The sequence below is a fragment of the Numida meleagris genome, chromosome 3, assembly GCF_002078875.1.
Source record: "Numida meleagris isolate 19003 breed g44 Domestic line chromosome 3, NumMel1.0, whole genome shotgun sequence".
NCBI classification, from domain to species: Eukaryota; Metazoa; Chordata; class Aves; order Galliformes; family Numididae; genus Numida; species Numida meleagris.
In genome coordinates, this window is record NC_034411.1 from 85926846 (window position 1) to 85947101 (window position 20256).

At 38.6% G+C, this 20256-nt stretch overlaps 1 protein-coding gene across 7 annotated transcripts in view; it reads left to right on the plus strand.

Moving 5' to 3' along the window:
* The window catches only part of LOC110396791 (protein eyes shut homolog), a 139982-nt gene that overhangs the window by 101106 nt on the left and 18620 nt on the right, over window positions 1-20256 (plus strand). For all 7 annotated transcript variants that reach the window (XM_021392651.1, XM_021392648.1, XM_021392650.1 and 4 more), the window contains 5 exons: window positions 1832-2014; window positions 5171-5337; window positions 5526-5670; window positions 9883-10057; window positions 14671-14843. In XM_021392651.1, the coding sequence (XP_021248326.1) occupies window positions 1832-2014; window positions 5171-5337; window positions 5526-5670; window positions 9883-10057; window positions 14671-14843 (843 nt within the window). The remainder of the gene's footprint in view (window positions 1-1831; window positions 2015-5170; window positions 5338-5525; window positions 5671-9882; window positions 10058-14670; window positions 14844-20256) is intronic.

Sequence of the window (20256 nt, forward strand, 5' to 3'; positions counted from 1 at the left end):
AAAAGAAAAGAAAAGAAAAAGAAAAAGAAAAAGAAGAAAAGAGAAAGAAAAGAATTCTCATTAAAGGAGCTGACTATCTGTCATACTTAGCTGAGAAACTAAAGCAGATGCAGAATTTGAGCCTTCCTCGGGCATTCATAAAGGTCTAAGACCTGAGGTTACATTCAAACCGACTAGGTGGAGAGGAGCAAACTCTTTGCCAGTTTTCTTGTAATTAGGAGAAAACAGCCACATCATCTGGCAATTTCCCGGCTCCTCTTAAAATCGCAGAACAAGGTATAATGTGCTACATCTGAAGTAGTGCTTAATAAATGGGACAATACACACTGCATTGCTGCAGACTTGAAGTTTGTGCCATGAAAGGTCTCTCAGAGGCTACATCTGTGCCTTTTGTCAGGTTCCAATAATAACGTGTTCAGTGTCAGTAAGGCAAATTTCCCAGGTTGCAAATTTAGAAATGTATTCCTCAGACTGAAGATGGTGTTACGCACAATTACAATTGATTGTTTCTTCCAGTTATTTCAGGCCAGATGTTTAAAGGTATTTATGCTAATGCACATTTACTTGGGGGAGATTATAATCCTTGACTAGCACTTCCCAATCTGCTTTGTATGTGGTGCAGCTATGTATTCCTCCCCAGTCCCTCCTACTGCCATCCATCATCGGTAAAGCTGGATCCAGCCACAGTTGCTGTGCAGATCATTGCATATAAGTCTTTGAATCCTTTAAATCTAGCCCCACACTCAGTCTTTCAGGATTAAGCTTTACTCAGCTATTCTCTCTTTCCCTCTTGTTTTTCCCTAAGCCAGTCTGGCAATATGAGCAAGATGTTATCTTTGCTCTGAGCACTGACTACAGGAAATGGCCGCAGCCTGGCTACTTGGCTCCTGCGGAAGCTTCTTGAGTCCATGCTGCTGCATGAGCCAGAACTCTATTGACAGTTTACCTGTTTAAGTAACTATATAGACTTGATATTATTTGCAATTTTGTCTGCTTTTTATTCCCACTGTTTTTCCTCAGTATGAAGTGTAAACTTTTGCATCTCTATTTTGTGTTTGAATGAACTTGTAACTTTCACTGAGTTTGAGGAAATGCGAGCTGAAAAAGCTATTTTAGCAAGCTACATTCTTTCCTTGGCTAATGCCCAACAGAAAGTAATTTTTTAATTGAATTGAATCTAAATAGTATTTTTTAAAAAGTTAAATAACTTGACAGTACTGTAAATTAGGCATTTTTATAAACTTGATTCCCGGATATTCAAGCATTTTATGGAATCTTAGGATCATTAAGATTGGAAAAGACCACTAAGATCATCTAGTCAAACCATCAGTTCAAAGGGTACAGCAAGTAATGTGGTACAAGGTGATTCATGTAAGTCCTATTTATTGTGCTGCAAATTCATCATTTCATGATATGTTTTTCTCTACCTGTGAAGAATTACCGTTTTTTAACCTCTTCAGCATATCCCTGCTCACTTTCACTCAGAGATGCATAGAAAATGGCTTTACTTTTAGCAGGAGAATTTCTTCGTGAATTTTCTTTTTGTCTATCTGAGCTCTGAGTAAATGTTGCAGTGTACTTTTATTTATAACATTGCTATGTAGAGACCAGGAGATGGCAGTAGTCGCCAATAATAATGTTGTAAAGGAAGCATGTTTATAAAATCACAGGAAAAGCCAAATGATGTATGTGCATGTGTAAAACACTGCAGAATAACAATTTTGTTGTGTTATTTACTTGTTTTTAAGTTCTAAAACAAACTATTAAATGCAAATTTCAAATACACGTTAAAGAATTTGCCCTAACACTGATTTTTTTTTTTTTAATGCAGTTATTAATATTAGCCAACCTAGTTTCAGTGGCACAGACGTTTTTGGACATACTTCATTCCTAGCTTATTCTACAATCCCAAATATCACCTTCTACTATGAATTCCACTTAAAATTTCTGTTGTTAAACCACCACTCAGCTTTACAGGACAACTTGATATTTTTCACTGGACAGAAAGGCCAAGGTAAGCTTTTTGGTTATTATGTGTTACAGACTTTAAAACATTCCCCATAAAAGTAGGATGGTATAATGTCATTAGGAAGGAAATAATCTCTTCAATACTTATTTTTGTGTAAGAATACAGTAAACAATCAGATTGTAGAAATGTTTGAGGGTTTTTTTTTTCCATAAAGAAGTATAACCATTAACATTAAATACTAGAAACAAGTAATCTGATGTTTGAGGTAGCAGATTTCTGAACAAAATAGATGGAAACTACAACCTTAAGATTCTTTTTTCAGTCACGAGCATGAATTTCATGATCAATTACATTTATTGGGAGGCCAGTTTTGGAAGATGCTGCCTAAAATGTTCTTACACTGATACTTACTTTAATGGAAAGTCAGTTCAGCTATCCAGCATGTCACAGCCAACCCTGTCATTTCTTCTTCCTGTGTCCTCAAACAGCTTGCCACAGAAGCAGCCCTGAATTGCTGCTACTGTCACAGGGGCTGCACTTCTATGGCCCACAGGACTGACATACAGCCCTGGGGCAGCCAGGATTGGGTTCTCTGCTCTTTATGTAAAATACTGGACCCTAATCTTGATGTCACTCAATGCAAGTTAACCAAGTATAGCTGTAAGAATATAGGTATAACTGTATAGCAAAGTATTCCACTTGGTCTGAATAACACGGCTGAGAAGCATGTTATATAAATCTGCTTACAGTGTCTGCACTGAGATTTTAACAATGCTTTATGTATCTCTGCACAGCATCCCTATGTAGTAGGCTGACATAGCCTCAGTGTAGCATGAGGTAAAATAGGACTACCCGTATCTTGTCCGTTTTATCGCTACTGACAACATGGGACCCATGATATTGATGAATGTTGAGAAAAAAATTAATGAAATGTTATTGCAAACATACAGCACTCAGGGTAGAAACTATTTTATCATTTATAGATCATAGGAAATGTTTTACTTTTTTTTGCCATACTTCTTTCTGCAATTGGAATATGGGTTGGCTTTTATGTTTAGAGCTGTGACATAGGATGGTTGATGGAGGAAATTTTGTCTGTCCTTTTCACGTAGTCAATTAGAAATTGTGCATGCAGTTGTCACTGCCAAAAACATTTTCATAAATCAGTGTTCCCATCACAACTTTTAACAACAATCATAGAATCATACAGTGGTATGGGTTGGAAGGGACCTTTCAGATCATCTAGTTCCAACTCCCCTGATACAGGCAGGGACACCTCCCTCTAGACCAGGTTGCTCAAAGCATCCTGCCTGGCCTTGAACATCTCCAGGGAGGGGACATCCACATCCTCTCTGGGCAGCCTCTTCCAGTATCTCATTACTCTCACAGTAAATAATTTCTTCCTAATATCTAGTCTAAATCTACCCTCTTCCAGTTCAAAGCCATTTCCCCCTCATCCTGTCACTACCTGCCCATATATAAAGTCCCTCGCCAGCTTTCCTGTAGGCCCCCTTCAGCTACTGAAAGGCTGCTGTAAAGTCTCCTCAGAGCCTTCTCTTCTCTCAGCTGAAGAGCCCCAGCTCCATCAGCCTCTCCTTGTAGGGAAGGTGCTTCAGCCTTCAATAATTAATAAGTAGCTCTTTTGTAATACAAACAACACAAGCAAATGCTTAGAACATTCCTTTCAATTACAAAAAACAACCACAGCATTTATGAACATTTCTGCAGCCTTGGAAGCAGGATTTCAAACTGTTGGTACAGAAATTGTAGGAAGCAACCAAATAGAAACCAATTTGTCCACTGTCTTTGTCTGGGTTACAAAAAAAGTCAAATATAAAATCAGCAGCATCTGTGGTGAAAAATAATCTGTATTTCTTTTTCAGCTACAACAATCAAAACAGAATGCAAAACATTTGCTTGGATATGTATAATACAGATCCAAAAAATTGTCTATTTCTTTGCACCAAGGTCTGTTTCAGAAAGGCTTGCCTGCAAGTCGTACCCTGTAATGTCAGAGTTATAGTGGAGTATTGTTCTTTCAGCCATATCTAGCTAAACTGAACTTAAAAATATCTTAGTGGATCTTCCATTGTGTCATTTTTATTAACTGGAATACTACATTCTGAGATTATTATGTCGCTGTCAGGTGGAAACTTGGCTTATTACCATCAGCATCTGTTTTTTTTTCATGAACACTGCCAGCCAGTAACTACACATTTCCACAGCTCCATGTCACATTGGAGCGCACCAGCTGCCAGCAAGACAGAGGCACAGTGAGGTGCCAGGACTTGTTCTGTAGCAGTTTTATTAATTTTCTTCTAAGTTCAAATGGATTGGAGATTGTGTAACCCCCATTCTCATTACCAGAAAGCAGTATTTCTTACCAAGTGAACTTTATTTATTTCACTGGTAGGAAATGCTGTTGTTCCAACAATTTACTTTATCAAATGTCTAGGAATAATACTCTCACTGTAAGGAGTGTGAGATTTTCCACAGCCTGCAATCTTGCTGTAAGGAAGTATTTTTAATATTCCGTTTTCCCCTTTCTCTATTTCATCCCATTTCTCTTAGTTAGCATTCTCTTGCATTATCCTCCTTAATTCCCCTCTCTTGTCATCCCTGCCTGGATCACTGACACAGGCACAAAACAAGGATGGGATCATTCTGCATTCCCAGGATCCAGCCAGCTTCTTTGTTCTCCTTTTGTGTGTGTGCTACTATTTCTAGATCACAATCCTTGAGTCAGCTTTCATCTCACGTTAATTCCAGTATTTGATTTGAATTAATATTGTGGCTAACCTCTTGTGAAGCATTGCCAAATGTTGTCTAACACACAGATGTCAAACATCTTCTTCCTCTTGCCCCCACAAAGCCTGTAAACCAAAAGTCCCCCTTGCTCTGCTGTCTCACTTAATACTGAACCTCTCGCATCCAGCATCTAGTGTATACTTCTTCAGTTCTCAGATCTGTGGCTTACCACTGGCTTGCACCCCTTGTAAGAAGGAGCCATGGCTGCCTCCCACCTCAGAGCAACCCCTTGGGTGGGAAGGAGTCTGAAGTGAAGCAGTGAAGTTGGGCCTGGCAAAAGTGGGAGGAAGTGCACCACAAACTGATGTATTTCCAGTGGATTTGAAGAATCTTTTATGTGTCTGTGTTCACTGAATCCTGGAATAAGTAGCTGTTCTATTTTTGTCTTTTCAGGTCTGAATGGAGATGATTTTTTGGTGTTAGGCCTCCGTGATGGCAGAGTAGTATATAGCTACAATCTAGGTTCTGACACAGCAACACTCATTAGCAAACCACTTGACCTGACACTCGATATTCATGTCATCCATCTTGGCAGATATCTCCAGAAAGGCTGGCTGAAGGTAAGAAATTATTTATTTTCGAAGGGTACACATTTAGATTATAGTGTTCTTTTTTTTCCCCCCATATTAAAATTTTAAAATGACTGCATTAAGTTTCCCTGTTAAGTTTGGAGGGCTCTCTTCATTAGTATTTCCCAAATAAAAAGTAAAATCCTTTGTTGTAACAAATATACATGTTTCACTGAAAGGTGGATGATCAGAAGAATAAAACTATCACTTCTCCTGGGAGACTGGTTGGACTTAATGTCTTCAGTCAGTTTTATTTAGGAGGCTATCACGAGTATACTCCAGAACTCCTACCCAAGGGATCCCGATTTAAGAACGGCTTTCAAGGTAAAGATTATACTCTTTTCCATCCCTGCTAAACCATGCATCATATTCCACTTGGCCATCTACCAAGGAAGAAATGAGGAAAGTTAGAAGACAATAGAGATCAAAGCTAAAAGTGCAGCCTAGACAGTGGACTAGACAAAAGGGAAGAACAAATTTTAGGTCTGTTCTTGTTTGCCAATTATTATACCATGATAATATATGGCAAAGAATGAGGAGCTTCTCATCACGTCTGAGCACAAAGTCCAAATGCAAGGGTGACTTAAAAGATGGTGTATCTGCTTAACAACTGTCCCTTCCAGTACCTGAAGGGTGCCAACAGGAAAGCTGGGGAGAGACTTTTTATAAGGGCGTGTAGTGACAGGACGAGGGGAAATGGCTTTGAACTGGAAGAGGGCAGATTTAGACTAGATATTAGGAAGAAATTCTTTTCTGTGAGGGTGGTGAGACACTGGAACAGGTTGCCCAGCAAAGCTGTGAATGCCCCCTCCCTGGAAGCATTCAAGGCCAGGCTGGATGGGGCTTTGAGCAACCTGGTCTAGAGGGAGGTGTCCCTGCCTGTAGCAGGAGGGATGGAACTAGATGATCTGAAAGGTCCCTTTCAACTCAAACCACTCTATGATTCTATGATTTAAGATCTGAAGATAAGGAACCAATAATCTGTGAGGTGCCAAAGCAAGATATAAGCAGGAGGAGAGTATCATGCCATCAGGTATTTAGGTATAGGTTAAAACTAAAGGTTTGTGTTAGTTCACGATAAGCTACAGGAAAAGCAGACAAAAATAGACAATATTATGCCTGTACTCTATGACTATACTAAGGTAGAAGCTTTTTGTGTTCTTTTATTCAGGGCAGCCACAAAAATAGTAGACACCACTTGAGATCTGATGGACAGCAGTGGCAGGTAGCATTGTAGGTAGGGGAGACAAAAATAGAAGGGCTGTGATTTGTAAACTGTTATCAATTAAATTTTGAGTAAAAAAGTTACTGATTGAAAGCTCCAAGTGTGGTCTAAGGAGCCACTATGCAAAAGATTACAATCACAAAGGTAGTATATCCTCTGTTAGTTCACTATCTTAATGCATCTGATTTCAGCTAACTTGCATCAAATGCTGTTCTTTGGGATCGAACTGAGTTCAACTCACAAAGTCAGAAACTTCTTTTGAGTTCCTTGTGCAAGCTTGGCTGTGACAGAAAACCTCTCCACTATTCAGAATATTTGGTAATGTCTCATTAGAAGAGGCCCAGAACTGGCAGAGTAAAGGGAATCCAGGTCAGAAGGAAGGCATGTTCATCAACTGATCCCTCTACAGAAGGTTGTATAGTGCTTGCACAAATTGTTGCTCTTAAAGTCCTTCATCCATATCTCACTAACAGTTAGAAGAAATAAGAAAATTAAATGAAAAAATCAGTTGAATTCATAAAGCTCTGCTAAAAACCTCTCTAATATGTACTATGTGCTTTATTTATAAACGCTGAAGAACTGTTTCTGACCTAAGTGTTCTGCTGGGACAATCAAATAAGTCGTAGTCACAAATGTCACAAATAATTTTCTATGATAGCCTCACCAGTTCTTGGGTACTCACTGTGCTCTCCATTGTTTACACAGAGCTCTGGGCTGCTTTTTCTTAGCACTCTAGCAAGACTCAAGAGAACAGAACATGCTTTATCTGCTACTGATAAACAGATGAAACATTAGGATTTACGTTAGGGGTTATGTGGTGGCCTAAAGCCAACGCTGTTAAAAGCAAAGGGATATGATATGAAGGTTACAAATAAACGTCAAACTAGTTGTTTATTTTTTTAATTGCTTAATGTGAGTTTTTAAATTACCAGTTATGTGACAATATAAACAGAACTACAAAATGTGTGTGATAAGAGAAAATCCTATTTCAGAAAGCTTCCTATTCTAAAGTTGTTCTGTTGTTAAAATAGTTATCTTGCTACATTTTGTTCAAACTAAATTATGGTTATATTAAAAAAGTATATCTTCCACAGATTACTCTGGTAATCTAATGGCAAGTTTTCCCAAAGTGAAGGGAAAAAAAAACAAAAGTAGATCTATAAGATTAAGATATAAATTTCAGTATTTAAATACCTAAAGAAGATGCATTTGTTTTTCATAGCTGCTATGGACCTGCCTTGCTTAGTAATTCCCCGAGGGACTAAAAAGCCACAGGTCATACAATTTGTACCTTACGTATCATATAATTTGTCGTCATGTCAAATGTTTATAAAGCCAAGTTTGAAAATTTTCATCTTGAGTAAATAAATTCAAACAACATTGCCACAGAAGATGGTCTATTACATAAAGCTAGGTCCAATGAGCAGTAAGTATATTAGGATTTGTCAAGCTATTCTGGAAACATTACTTTTTTAGATGGTGAAAATCACACTTGTCTTACCCTATTCATATATTAAGAGTCAGCAAATGATCGTATCAGTGAAAGGTGAAAAGACTGCTATTCTGTAGTACTTCTTTGCATAAAGATAATATGGTCAAAGGGAGAAGTCCCAAAATTACAGCAAGTCAAAGTATTTGCAAATCAACCATCTTGATAAATGTTCTAGCAATGAGGCACAAAGCAGTGATCTTTTTCCAGAATTCTCACACAACTCGTGCAGGTAGTAATTAATTTGAAGTCCTTGACTAGGAAATACACAATAGAAAACATCTGTATGTTTTTGTTATCTATTAGAAGCTGAAGAAAAACCCGTAATTGGACATTTGTTATGTCTTTGACATGCAAGTTTGTTTCTCAAGTGATTTCAGTGAATGACAAAAAATCAAGTGAATTTAAAAAAAAAGTTTGGTTAGTTGCAGCTTTCATATCATATCCTTTTTCCATGTTTAATATTAAACAGAAAGCCTCTTGCGTGCACTGTGAAATAACTACTATTCTTACCATTTTGAGCAGTTCCTATCTCAGCTAAATGTTATAAATCAGGTATGGAAAGGTATGAGTATTTCCAAATACATTATTGTACTGTTTAAATCCCTGTAAATTGGATTAAAAATTGATTTTTAGTTTTAAATGGTCTATCTTAATGTATAGATCTGGATGACATTTCAAAAGTGCTTAAAGCTGCCTTACATATGGCTTTAAATCACTTGTCTAGGTGTATTTTGAGAAGTTATTTGGAATTTGATCCAAAAAGATATAATATGTAGCATAATATTCAGCTTTGCAGTATATAAATAAGCACATGGACCTAGAAAATTAGTTCTGAAATGCCAATGCCAATGGAGTGTTAGACTGTCAGGCTCACTATCCCATGCATTCGCTAAAAATAACAAAGACTCTCCAAAGGGACTCTGAAGCTCTGGCTCTTTTAACTTAGGATACCAATGTATTAGCAGATTAAAAGAATGTCAGCTTATGGATCTAGTCAATAAAACTCAATTATTTCAACAAATAAATTCTTACAACAGCCTCTGACATGGAGGTCTCTGACAAAACAATTATTAGGTGTATTTAGGGACAGCATAATCCAGGGACCCTTCACTAGCCTGGCTGTAGCTATACTGTTCTGGAAGCTAGTAAAACTTTGGTGTTATATTTCTGACTACACAAGGTTGCTTGCACACAGGACCAAGGAACAGGCCCTGGCACTGCTTGACTAATTATTGTAGGTTAAACTTTTGAATCATTTTCTGAGAGTAAATGCCAAGAGGAGCAGTATATACATACTGTAAAATGTTTTAGTCATGTGCCATATGAGCTGTGTCTTTCAGGGATTGGAGCATTCACCCCCCCTTAAGGGGTCCTTTTCAGCAATTCAAGTCCACATTCTCTGCCTGCAGTCTGTTAGTTGGTGCTCTCCTATGTATTTGACACTGAACAGATTTACTGTCTTCTGTCCTACATTTTTTAAGACCACTTTTATCTAATGTAGTTGCACTGTTGTAAAAGCATGTTGTGTAAACACAAATTTAGACCCACAACATACATTAGTCTCTGAATTATAATTCTGTCTACTCTTGAGAAATGACTTCTGTTCTTTTACGTGCCATTAATGAAGTGCCTTATAATCATTCATCCATGTACTGAACAGAAAATAGCATAACTTTAGCTCTTGAAGGTGTTAGGATTGCTCATCTATCAGTTGAAGACATTCTGGTGGAACCCATTCAGTGACAGATTGTAGAGTACTGTTGTTTGATTTGTTTTGTCTTCCTGTACCTGAACTCCATTTCTTCTTTCTACCTCTAAGGTTGCATTTTTGATGTGCAAGTTCGCACCAACATGAATGAGGAGTTCAAATCACCAGGGATTCCAGAAGGTCACCCCAATTCTGGTCGCAGTGTTGGGCAATGTAAAGCTTCCCCATGCAGCCTAATAAAATGCAGAAATGGTGGGAAGTGCATGGAAAGTGGCTCTACTGTTTAGTAAGTATAAAAAACTTCTTTCTAGGCTACAGTATAGACTGATCACTAGACTTAATAACTATGGTAATTTAGTTTGTTGATGACAGAAGTCTCCAGAAATCCATCATCTTTTTAGAAAGTAAGAAAACCATTGAAGGGTTTCATTTCATTTCAACACCCCCATCCCCAGAGGCATTCAAGGCCAGGTTGGATGGGGCCCTGGGCAGACTGATGTGGTGGGTAGCAGCCCTGCCTGTATCAGTGCTTTGGAACTGGGTGGGCTTTAAGGTCCCATCCAACCCAATTTTAAGATACAATTCTATGACACCAAGTTGGGAGGGCATGTTGATCTGTCAGAGGGTAGAAAGGCACTACAGAGGGACCTGGATAGACTGGATTGATGGGCCAAGGTGCACTGTATGAGTTTCAGTAGGGCCAAGTGTTGGGTCCTGCATTTTGGTCACAAAAACCCCAGGCAACCCTACAGGCTTGGGGAGGAGTGGCTGGAAAGCTGCCTGATGGAAAGGGACCTTGTTGTGCTGTTGGACAGTCGGCTGAATATGAGCCAGCAGTGTGCCCAGGTGGCCAAGAAGGCCAATAGCATCCTGGCTTGGATCAGGAATGGTGTGGTGAGCAGGACTAGGGAAGTCATCCTGCCCCTGTATTCTGCACTGGTGAGGCCCCACCTTGAGTACTGTGTTCAGTTTTGGGTACTTCAGTGCAGAAAGGACATTAAGGTACTGGAGCAGGACCAAAGAAGGGCAACAAGGCTGGTGAAGGGCTTGGAGAATAGGCCCTACGAGGAGCGACTAAAGGAACTGGGGCTGTTTAGTCTGGGGAGGAGGAGGCTAAGGGGAGACCTCATTGTTCTCTTCAAATACCTGAAAGGTGATTGCAGTGAGAGTGGGGTTGGTCTCTTCTCAGTGGTGACAGGTGACAGGACAAGGGGAAATGGCCTCAAGTTGCACCAGGAGAGGTTTAGGTTGGATATCAGGAATAACTTCTTTACAGAAGGGGCTATTAAGCACTGGAACAGGCTCCCCAGGGAGGTGGTTGAGTCACCATCCGTGAATGTGTTTAAAAACTGTTTGGATGTGGTGCTCAGGGACATGATTTAGTGGTGGGTTGTTAGAGTTAGGATAGTATGGTTAGGTTGTGGTTGGACTTGATGATCTTGAAGGTCTTTTCCAACCTGAGCAATTCTATGAGTCTATGAAAATCAAACTCAACGTTTTAAAATTGATAGGACATTTGCTGGGGATCTGTTTTAGACATTCAATGGGCTGTTCAAGCTCCTGAACAAAATAGTGGTTCTAAAGCTAGTAAGGCTTTGCTATGTATTGGAAAATTAACCCCTGAGATGTAGCCATCAATTCCCCTCCCCATTTCTCTTAAGAGCATCTTTATATGCTTTTAAATGCAGTAGTGAATAAATGCTTTGAAAGCCCTGAACAGCAAAGTTACAATTTGAAATTATTTTCCAGTTGTCACAACTGTTGGACCTGGCAGGTTCCTTTCAGAACTATTAAATCCTAGCATTCAGCTGGTTAGATCTTTTTGAGGAAAAAGAAAGATGGCATTTATGGGGATGTTAGAGATGTCACAGAATCAAAATTGCAACCAAAAATAGCAGAAATGTTGACTGAAGTGTGCATCTCCCAGGTGTCTTCCTATACCAGATTAAGTCCTGACTTCAGGACCTTACCGGGCACTGCTAAGTCATCTTCACATCTGTAAGGTACACAGAGACAGCACTAGCGAGATCTAGAGAACATCTGGAAAACAGGTGACAAGCTAAAGTAGCAGCTGGTGACTGAGATCTACTGGAACCTTGAAATTGCAGATATAAAGTTCATTTTCATCAGTGTAGATTAATATTTTTTACTGCAGATTTCTTTAGGGATTGTTGTAAATTTGGGAGGGTATTTGCATTTAGTGGGGTGAGCTGTTCACTTATTTTCAATCTGTCATGACCTCCTACTGTGTTATAGTCCTGCCCTTATATTTCAGGGCAGCTATGTTATCACAGATGATATTTATACAGTTACGTATGTACCAGTAATGGCTACTTTCACTTCTCACAAAAAAAAAAAAAAAAAAAATCAATTTAAAAAAATATTTTTTTTTCATTGTCAAAAAGATGTGGGTGTAGCACGCATATGACTTCTACTGATGTATAGTAGCTGTCAGTAATGACTTGCTTTTCTTGGAGGAATCTCCATCTGTTCTTAAATTATCTATGTTCCTCTGTAAACCATTGTCCTTGATTTGTGTTCAAATATATTTTTTGTCCTGAAATGAGATTTCCGCAGAAGTTTTTCTTGCTGCTTTGAGCTATTTTTATGTCTTGCTTCCACCACTCTGCTAGAAAGTGTGCAGTGCCATTAAGCTGTAGATTCAGTTTCTGCAGGGACAATGCTTTGATTTAAATAGAAGTAGTAATATACAGTATTAAACTTTACATTCTGGCTGGCATCTGAACAAAACTACATTGTTTAACAAAATTAAGGGGAAATATTTGAATAATAAAATAAAAAAAAAATCTATGTTGAAGAAACAGTAATAACCTCCATTATTTCATTTATGGCACAAAATCATACATAACAGAAAATAATGTAAGTTGCTCCAAAAGCAACGTCTCCTATCTATTTCCAAGAAAACTACAACATATACAAAGAGCATAATAGTACTATTTGATAGAGAAAATTTCCTGCCACGAAACACTATTTTTCAACATAGCCACCACCATTAGCTATGCATTTTCACCGGCAATGAACAAGAGTCTGCACGCAATGCTCGTAAATGGCTGTCCAGATTATTGCTTATATTTCATTTCACTGTCACCACTCCTGAAACACAGCACCCACTGCCTCATTGTGCTCACATCCACTGTTTGATCTCCATAACTGTTCAGCAAGTGTCAGTGAATATAAATGGGGGCAATATTTTCCACATGGAGGAATTCTGTTGCATACACATCTTTGCTTCCATGTCAGACTGCCCCTCTGCTGCCATCTGTCACATAGCAACAAAATGAATATTGGTGGGAAGGATCAACCTCTACTGCCATACCACCAACATCTGCCACTGATGTCACTAGCCAACATAATGAAATAGGAGGCATTACTTTCAGAGTAGCTCTCATCCATCTAACAAGATTGTCTATGAAGTGTTATGGCTATTGCATGTTCTTGAAGTTCTCTCTATACTTTGAACAGAACATCGTACATCATGGGTAGGGTTGAGCAAGCTGAATGTAAGCCTGTAATGGCACTTCAGGTGCTGCTGGGTAGACCACTTGTCCTTCAGCTGCATCTTTGAAGAGCTCAGGATTTGTATTAGTTTTCTGTCATATCTCTGAGGCACATGTGGATTTCTCAGTATTCTGTAGCATTTCAAATAGCACTAGCAGCCTGGGCTCAGGAAACTCAGGAAAGTCCTATCTCCATATGGTACAGAGATACCCCATAAAATATAAGCTGTTGTTGTTTCATTATTAGGTTGGATTTCAAAACAAATTTCAGTGCAAAGATAGAACCCATTTTCAATGAAAGGACATGCTTTCATAGTTTGTAAGAAAAAAGATATTTCTCTAATTATTATGTTTTAGATCAATGAAGTATGACTTAGCTTATTTAATAGGATACTTTTGCAGCATTTCATTGTACTCTGTTTAAATACCATTAATTCCAATCTTAATTTCTTCACACTCCACTTTTGCCTTATAGCGTGAAGATGAACTGTATTTCATAATGCTCTAGTTTTCCAGTGCCTTGGTTTAAAGCCACTTTTATTAAGAGATCTCCTCCTTTACTCAGTATCTTTCAGTTCCAATACACGAGAAACTTAAGAAATATATCCAGAAATCTCCAGTAGCTGGGGCTGGCCTCATACAGCCAGTACAAGCCTGTATGAATTTCAGATGCCCTGGAGCATTCGAGATAGATATATATATGATGTTAACAAACATGACACAGGACCTGGGAGAGACCAGTGTCCTTCTGGAACAGTATTCAGAGGCCAAATGGGAGAAGCCTGTCAGAGGCCAAATGGGAGAAGCCTGGGGAGTGTTAGTTGGCACTAAACATCTGCCTCATCTCTGTTCCATGACTCATTAGGTAAATTAACTGAGCCTCTCATCTCCATTGAGTAGGTACTCATCTTAAATGTAGACATCTACTCTCAGGTGCACCTTCACAGATTTAGGTGTCTGAATCTACAGGGCTGAATCTCTGGTTTACTGATATAAGAAAATTTGTTTCATTTGACACCACATTTGACACTTTGCACTTTGACTCATGGTAGTTTATGCAACCAGAGCTTTCTTGAGTTATTTGTGGAGTAAAACACACAGAAAAAAAATGCAAGTTTTATTGTTACTTGTGAATATTGAGACTATAATTCAAGTATTAAGAATTATGTGTTCTGTATTATATATAATTTTCTTGCAATAAAATAACATATAAAGAAAAGATAAATGATAAACTTTGTTACTGTGTTCTTCTGTTAGCTGTTTTGGAGCAGAAGATTAAATACAGGCATTCAAGACTTGAAAATCTTCATTAGTTTGTTACTGAAATACTGATTTATTTTGGTAATAATGCTGCGTTCTTTCCTTTCACTTACCACCATAGTTGTGACTGCCTGGCTGGATGGAAAGGTGCATTCTGCACAGAAATGGTGACTGTGTGTGATCCAGAGCATGATCCTCCACATCTGTGCAAGCAAGGCGGTACCTGTGTGCCACTGCCTAATGGCTACACATGTCACTGTCCTCTAGGAACAAGTGGTACCTATTGCGAACAAGGTACGTCAAGTAAATAGCACACTGTACATAGAATTGCTTGATCATAATGTCCAGGCAGATAAAAAACACACTATTTTGTAGCATATGAATGTAATGTGGATAAAGTCACAAAGTACAAAACAGATTTTATTTAGTAAAGAAAGTGGTGCTTTTTTCTACTAGAAAAAACAAGTAATTTAAAACTGTGAAATATTAGATATTGTTTTCTGACTTTGCTTATTTTCATCACATTTTTTTCCCTCTGTTTTTTTCAAATTAATCAACCAAACTCAGAGGCAGTTAGGCATTGTTGTGTGCATTGTTGGAGGGGACAGGACACATTCCAGAACAGTGTTAAAGTGATTCTGTGCATAGTTCAATTCCCAAGCTCACCTTAATGGAGTATGTTGACACATATACTTCAGAGATCAAAAGTACGCTTCTGAGTACACCAGAAACTATAACCATTTGGGACCTTATCCAACCTCCACTGACATTAGCAGAGAGGCGGCTGTTGACTTCGCTAGCTATTGGGTAGGGATGCACTGAGAACATTTCCTGTTACATTCTTGTGATAATCTTCAGGTGTCTGCTCTCCCTGGTTTTCTTCTGATGTATCACCACTGAAATACATCCTCAATCTGCCACGTGTGAGAAATTGTATAAATGAGAATCCAACATTGTGGATACATAAATGCTACATGTTCAGGGACTTTTCCTCTGAGAGTCTGAAGTGTTTCTGTGTGCAAAGAGATGTAGTATGGGCTGCACCTTCTATTTTGCAGCTGTTAGGTTCAAGCTAGTATTGCAGAAATGTGATTTTCTTTCACAATGATCTCCTTGCATCTTTTGAAGAACTCTGGTTACTGTTAAATAGCTCCCATTTCAATCTGCCTGCCAAGGTCCAGCCTCCCTTATTGTGTCTATAGAGCAAGTTTCAAACACAAAATTGATGAGTTGAACTGTTTTTGACTTGATTTTCAGTCCTCACCCATTGATACAGTTTTAAAATCCCATTTTAGACAGCACTTGCTGTTTGTAGGCTCAATTCAAAGAGAATATACCTTCTGGAAAGCTGTTGCTAAAATTTTTAATCCCTGTCCACAATAGCCTAAAAGAAGATTGTCATTCTCTTAGTAATTCCTTCACCCAGTAAACACATTGCATGGGTGCCCAATCTTTTGGCTTGCTTGGGCCACTATGAGTGAAGAGGAATTGTCTTGGACTGCACGTAAAATATATAATATAGTTAATGTGTATAAATAACAAAACTTCTTTATATATATATTATTAAAACATAAAAAGAGTAACAAAAACATAAAACAAGTGGCTTGGGCACATATGCAATTAGAGGGATCCTCTGTGTTTTATTTAAAAGCTTTCTTTTTGTAAATAGGGACTGTTGGTCCTCACCAAACACTCTGCCCTGAGTTTAACCTTACTCTGGCAGAGTAATTAATTATCATGAGATTTTTCAAAGCACAGTTTGCACTTTTAGTGGATAGCAAATTGCTAAAAAACAGCTGTTTATCAAGACTGAATATCTTATCTCTGGATTTATGATGGTAATTGGAGCCAAAAGAAAAAGGAGACAGAGAGGAATGAATGGCCCAAGGGACCAGAAGAGAACGGAGGGAAATTAAATGATGGAGACTAATGAATGTGCACAAAAGGAGGAAAGAAGCATGAGAAAAGGACAGAAGAGATTTATGAGGGAAAAAAAAATCAGAGGAGAATAACAAAGAGTAAGAAGAAATACGAGTTTAACAAATAATTGCAACTGGAAAATACAGGACAATGATGAGGATTGCACAGCAACAGATCAGGCGAAATGAGTAAACAGGGCAGTAGAGCTAGAATCACAATCGTGAGAGATAGTACTCTGACCTCAGAAGTTAGAGGTAGATACATAAACTGACAGAAATCAAGTGCTAACCTGCCTAACAAGCACTAAAAATATATGTTGGCTCTTTACAAAAATATTCACATGAAAGATGAAAAACCCTCTAACTCCTAGCCCCTGAATCATAGTCATAGAATCTTAGAATAAGGTTCAAATTCAATATTAAGAAAAGGTTCTTCACTGAGAGGGTCAGGCACTGGAACTGGCTCCTCTGCACCAAGCTTGCTGGAGTTCAAGAAACATTTGGACAATGCTTACAGAAATATGATCTGATTTTTTGGTGGTCCTATATGGAATTTCCAATTCGGGATATTCTTTGATTCCTTATTTCTAGGGCACTGATCAGACAGGTCAATAATTGGCTACAGAACTGGTATCAGTGATAGAGTTTTGGATTCTGTGACCATGGGATCCTGTCTGAGGATCAGCATCTGCTTGGAAGAGACAGGATGCACCTCACAAAGCAGAACAAAGATGTTTTTGCTGATGGGATGGCTGGCCTACAATGGATGGCAAGAAACTAGGAATAAATGGGGAGGGAGAGGGTAAACAGAAAGTTCTGTGGAAGAGTGAGGCACAACACTGCTGAGCAAAGAATTTGGCGTGTAGTGTGAGGGAGGAATCACAAAATCAGCAAAATGAGGATTAAGCAAGTCACTCCCAGCACTTGCTGTTTAGCCAGGAAATGCCTACAAGCCACCATTATGGAGAAATCCTCCAAACACTTTCTAGGAGCACAATATATTGGGGTACTCCTCTTAAGTACCTGTCAAGTAATGCATGCAATATAGGGAACAAACAAGATGATTTTGAGATGTGCATGTATTTGCAGGATGATGATGTTACTTGGATCACAGTGTTGCAATGGAAGGATACAGGCTCTTTAAGAAGGACAGGCAGGGGAGACGAGGAGAGGGTGTTGCCCTCTGTGTTGATGACCAGCTGGACTGCATGGAGCTCTGCTGAGGGATGGATGAGGAGCTGACTGAGAGTTTAAGGGTTAGTACTGCATCAGGCTAGAAGACAATATAGTGGAGGTTTGCCCCAGGCTACCTGACCAGGGAGACAGCAGACGAAGCCCAGTATAAACAGCTGGGAACAGTTTCACGTTCACAAGCCCTGGTCTTTGGGGGAATTTCAACCACCCTGATATCAGCTGGAGGGACAGTGCAGAAGGACGTAAGCAATCCAGGAGGTTCCTGGAATGCATTGATGGTAGCTTCCTTCTCCAAGTGATAGAGGAGCCAACAAGGGGAGGTGCTATGCAGAACCTTGTTCTTATTAACAAGTTGGGGCTTTTGGGGAATGTGAAAGTCCTTGGCCTTTGCTGCCTTGACAATGACACGGTGGAGTTCAAGATCCTTAGGACAGTGAGAAGGTGCATAAGAAGCTCACAACTCTGGACTTCAGGAGAGCAGATTTTGGCCTTCTCAAGGATCTGCGTAATAAAGTATCATAAGATAAGGCCCTTGATGGAAGAGAGGCCCAAGAAAGCTGATTCAAGGATCACCTCCTCAAGCCTAGAAGTACTGCATCCTAACATACATATTATCGATAATGGCTGTCTGTATTTATATTTCAGTCTTTACTAATTAACTATATTTAGTCTTTACTAATAGCACCTCAGCTATTTATTCCTCATATATGAGCATTGTCCCTCTGTGAGTCTATTAATCCTGTCTCGAGTAGTGGCCAACAGTGAAGGTTTTGTCAGAGAAAAGATTAATATAGCAACTCTATATGACATCTCCCTGAAGTAGTCTTCTAGTATCCAAATAAATTTGAGCTCATATTTCTTCATTTTTAATTTTCTTTTCATGTTTTTAATAAAACAAGACTCTCATCTTGACATAAACAGTATCACATAAGATAGTAGAAAACCTGAACAAAAATTAATTTGGAATCAATAAAGTTCCTCTGACAGCATGTTAAGTTTTGAGGTATCTTTCTTTGTAAGCTAGAATTTCACTAGATACCAAACATATGAAATTTATATCCTATATAATTTACTTGGTTTTGTAGAGGAATGAAGATCTATAATTTCAGAGGAGTTAATTGAAAGATTTTACAGAACTGATAATATGCTCTTTTAAGGGGACAGCAAAGTAATATTTGAAAGATTCTGCAGATGGCAGTGTTGGAGAAGAATTGCCGGTGGCTAAAATAAGCAGTTTCATCGCACTTCTGTAAATTTTAAATTACTCAGCAATTATCTTCTTAGCAAGGAAGCTTTGGGTACTGTTAAACAGATGCTGATTGATTCACATGTATACTGACAACACTAATTTTGTCACGTCCCATAAAGTTGAAGTGGACTTACAGAAACTGTTTGCCACATTCAAATTTAAAGGGATTAGTTTGTATCATATACTTCTACCACATCAATTGTAATAACTTTTCTTGCTAACACTGGTCACAGACACAAGTATATTTGTGTTTGTAACATTTATCTGTATAGTTCAAAATGTGAAGTAGAATACAGTGAGTTGCATATTTAAATATGTCATGGATTAATCATATACAAACTCTAGTGGAAACTATTCTTGAAAAGAGTAGGAATTGATCTGCAGTACAAAAGTAACGCCACTGGGTCAGCCAAGAGTAATGTGATAGTACAATAAAAATTCAGTCATGCAGCTGTGATTCCCACAAGGTACCCAGTTCAGTATCAACAAAATATAGCCAGCTAACTACATAGCAGGATGGCTCTGCAATTATTTTCAGACTTCCTCTGTGAGAATGAGTGATTTGCAGGAAATATGCTAAGCACCTTACTTTGTGAAAGTGTCAGAGCTAGAAACTGTGACAAAGGTAGAATATTTCCCATAGACTAGACAGCTGTATTTAAGTATCTACATGTCCATTCTATAATTCTGTGTGAGTTCACTAGCTAAGTTGCCATAGTGGTTGATGAATAACTAGTCAATTGCAGCAGCGGTGCTACTTAGCTTCTCAGAAACTTGTCTAAAGGCAGATGCTTAGTGCTGTTTGAGATGCTCTGGCATCTGAATGTGTATCCAAAAGCATCCAGTTGGAGTTCATAGATAGGGTACAAGAAGATGCTTGAAATTGAGCAGAATGGCTTGTAGGCTTAGTTAATAGTGATCTGTTATCAGACTAAATCCAGTTCAAGAACTGAGTAAGTGAAGATCTCTGTTTGGAAATAGATTCATAACGTTTTAGATAATTTGTTCTGTATCAATTGCTTTATCGGGCTGCACTGAGAGACAGTGCCACTCAATACCCTAGTCTTTAGACAACTGAATGCTTCCATTGCAGAAATGGTTCCACTGAGAGACTCTCAAAGTGAGTGTTTCTTCTTGCAAATTTCATCTTGAAAGCATCTTCAGAGCTTTATAGCACCCAGAGGAAGCTTAGTTCCAAAGCTAGGCATGGCTTAAACATTTGTAGCTCTTGCTTTTATCAGATATCTAGTGATTAAGCATTCACTTTCACTATCAACCAAATGCTTGAAACCATACCTCTATGAATATAATACCACTGAGCTACTGGGTATGTAAGGTCCCTTCC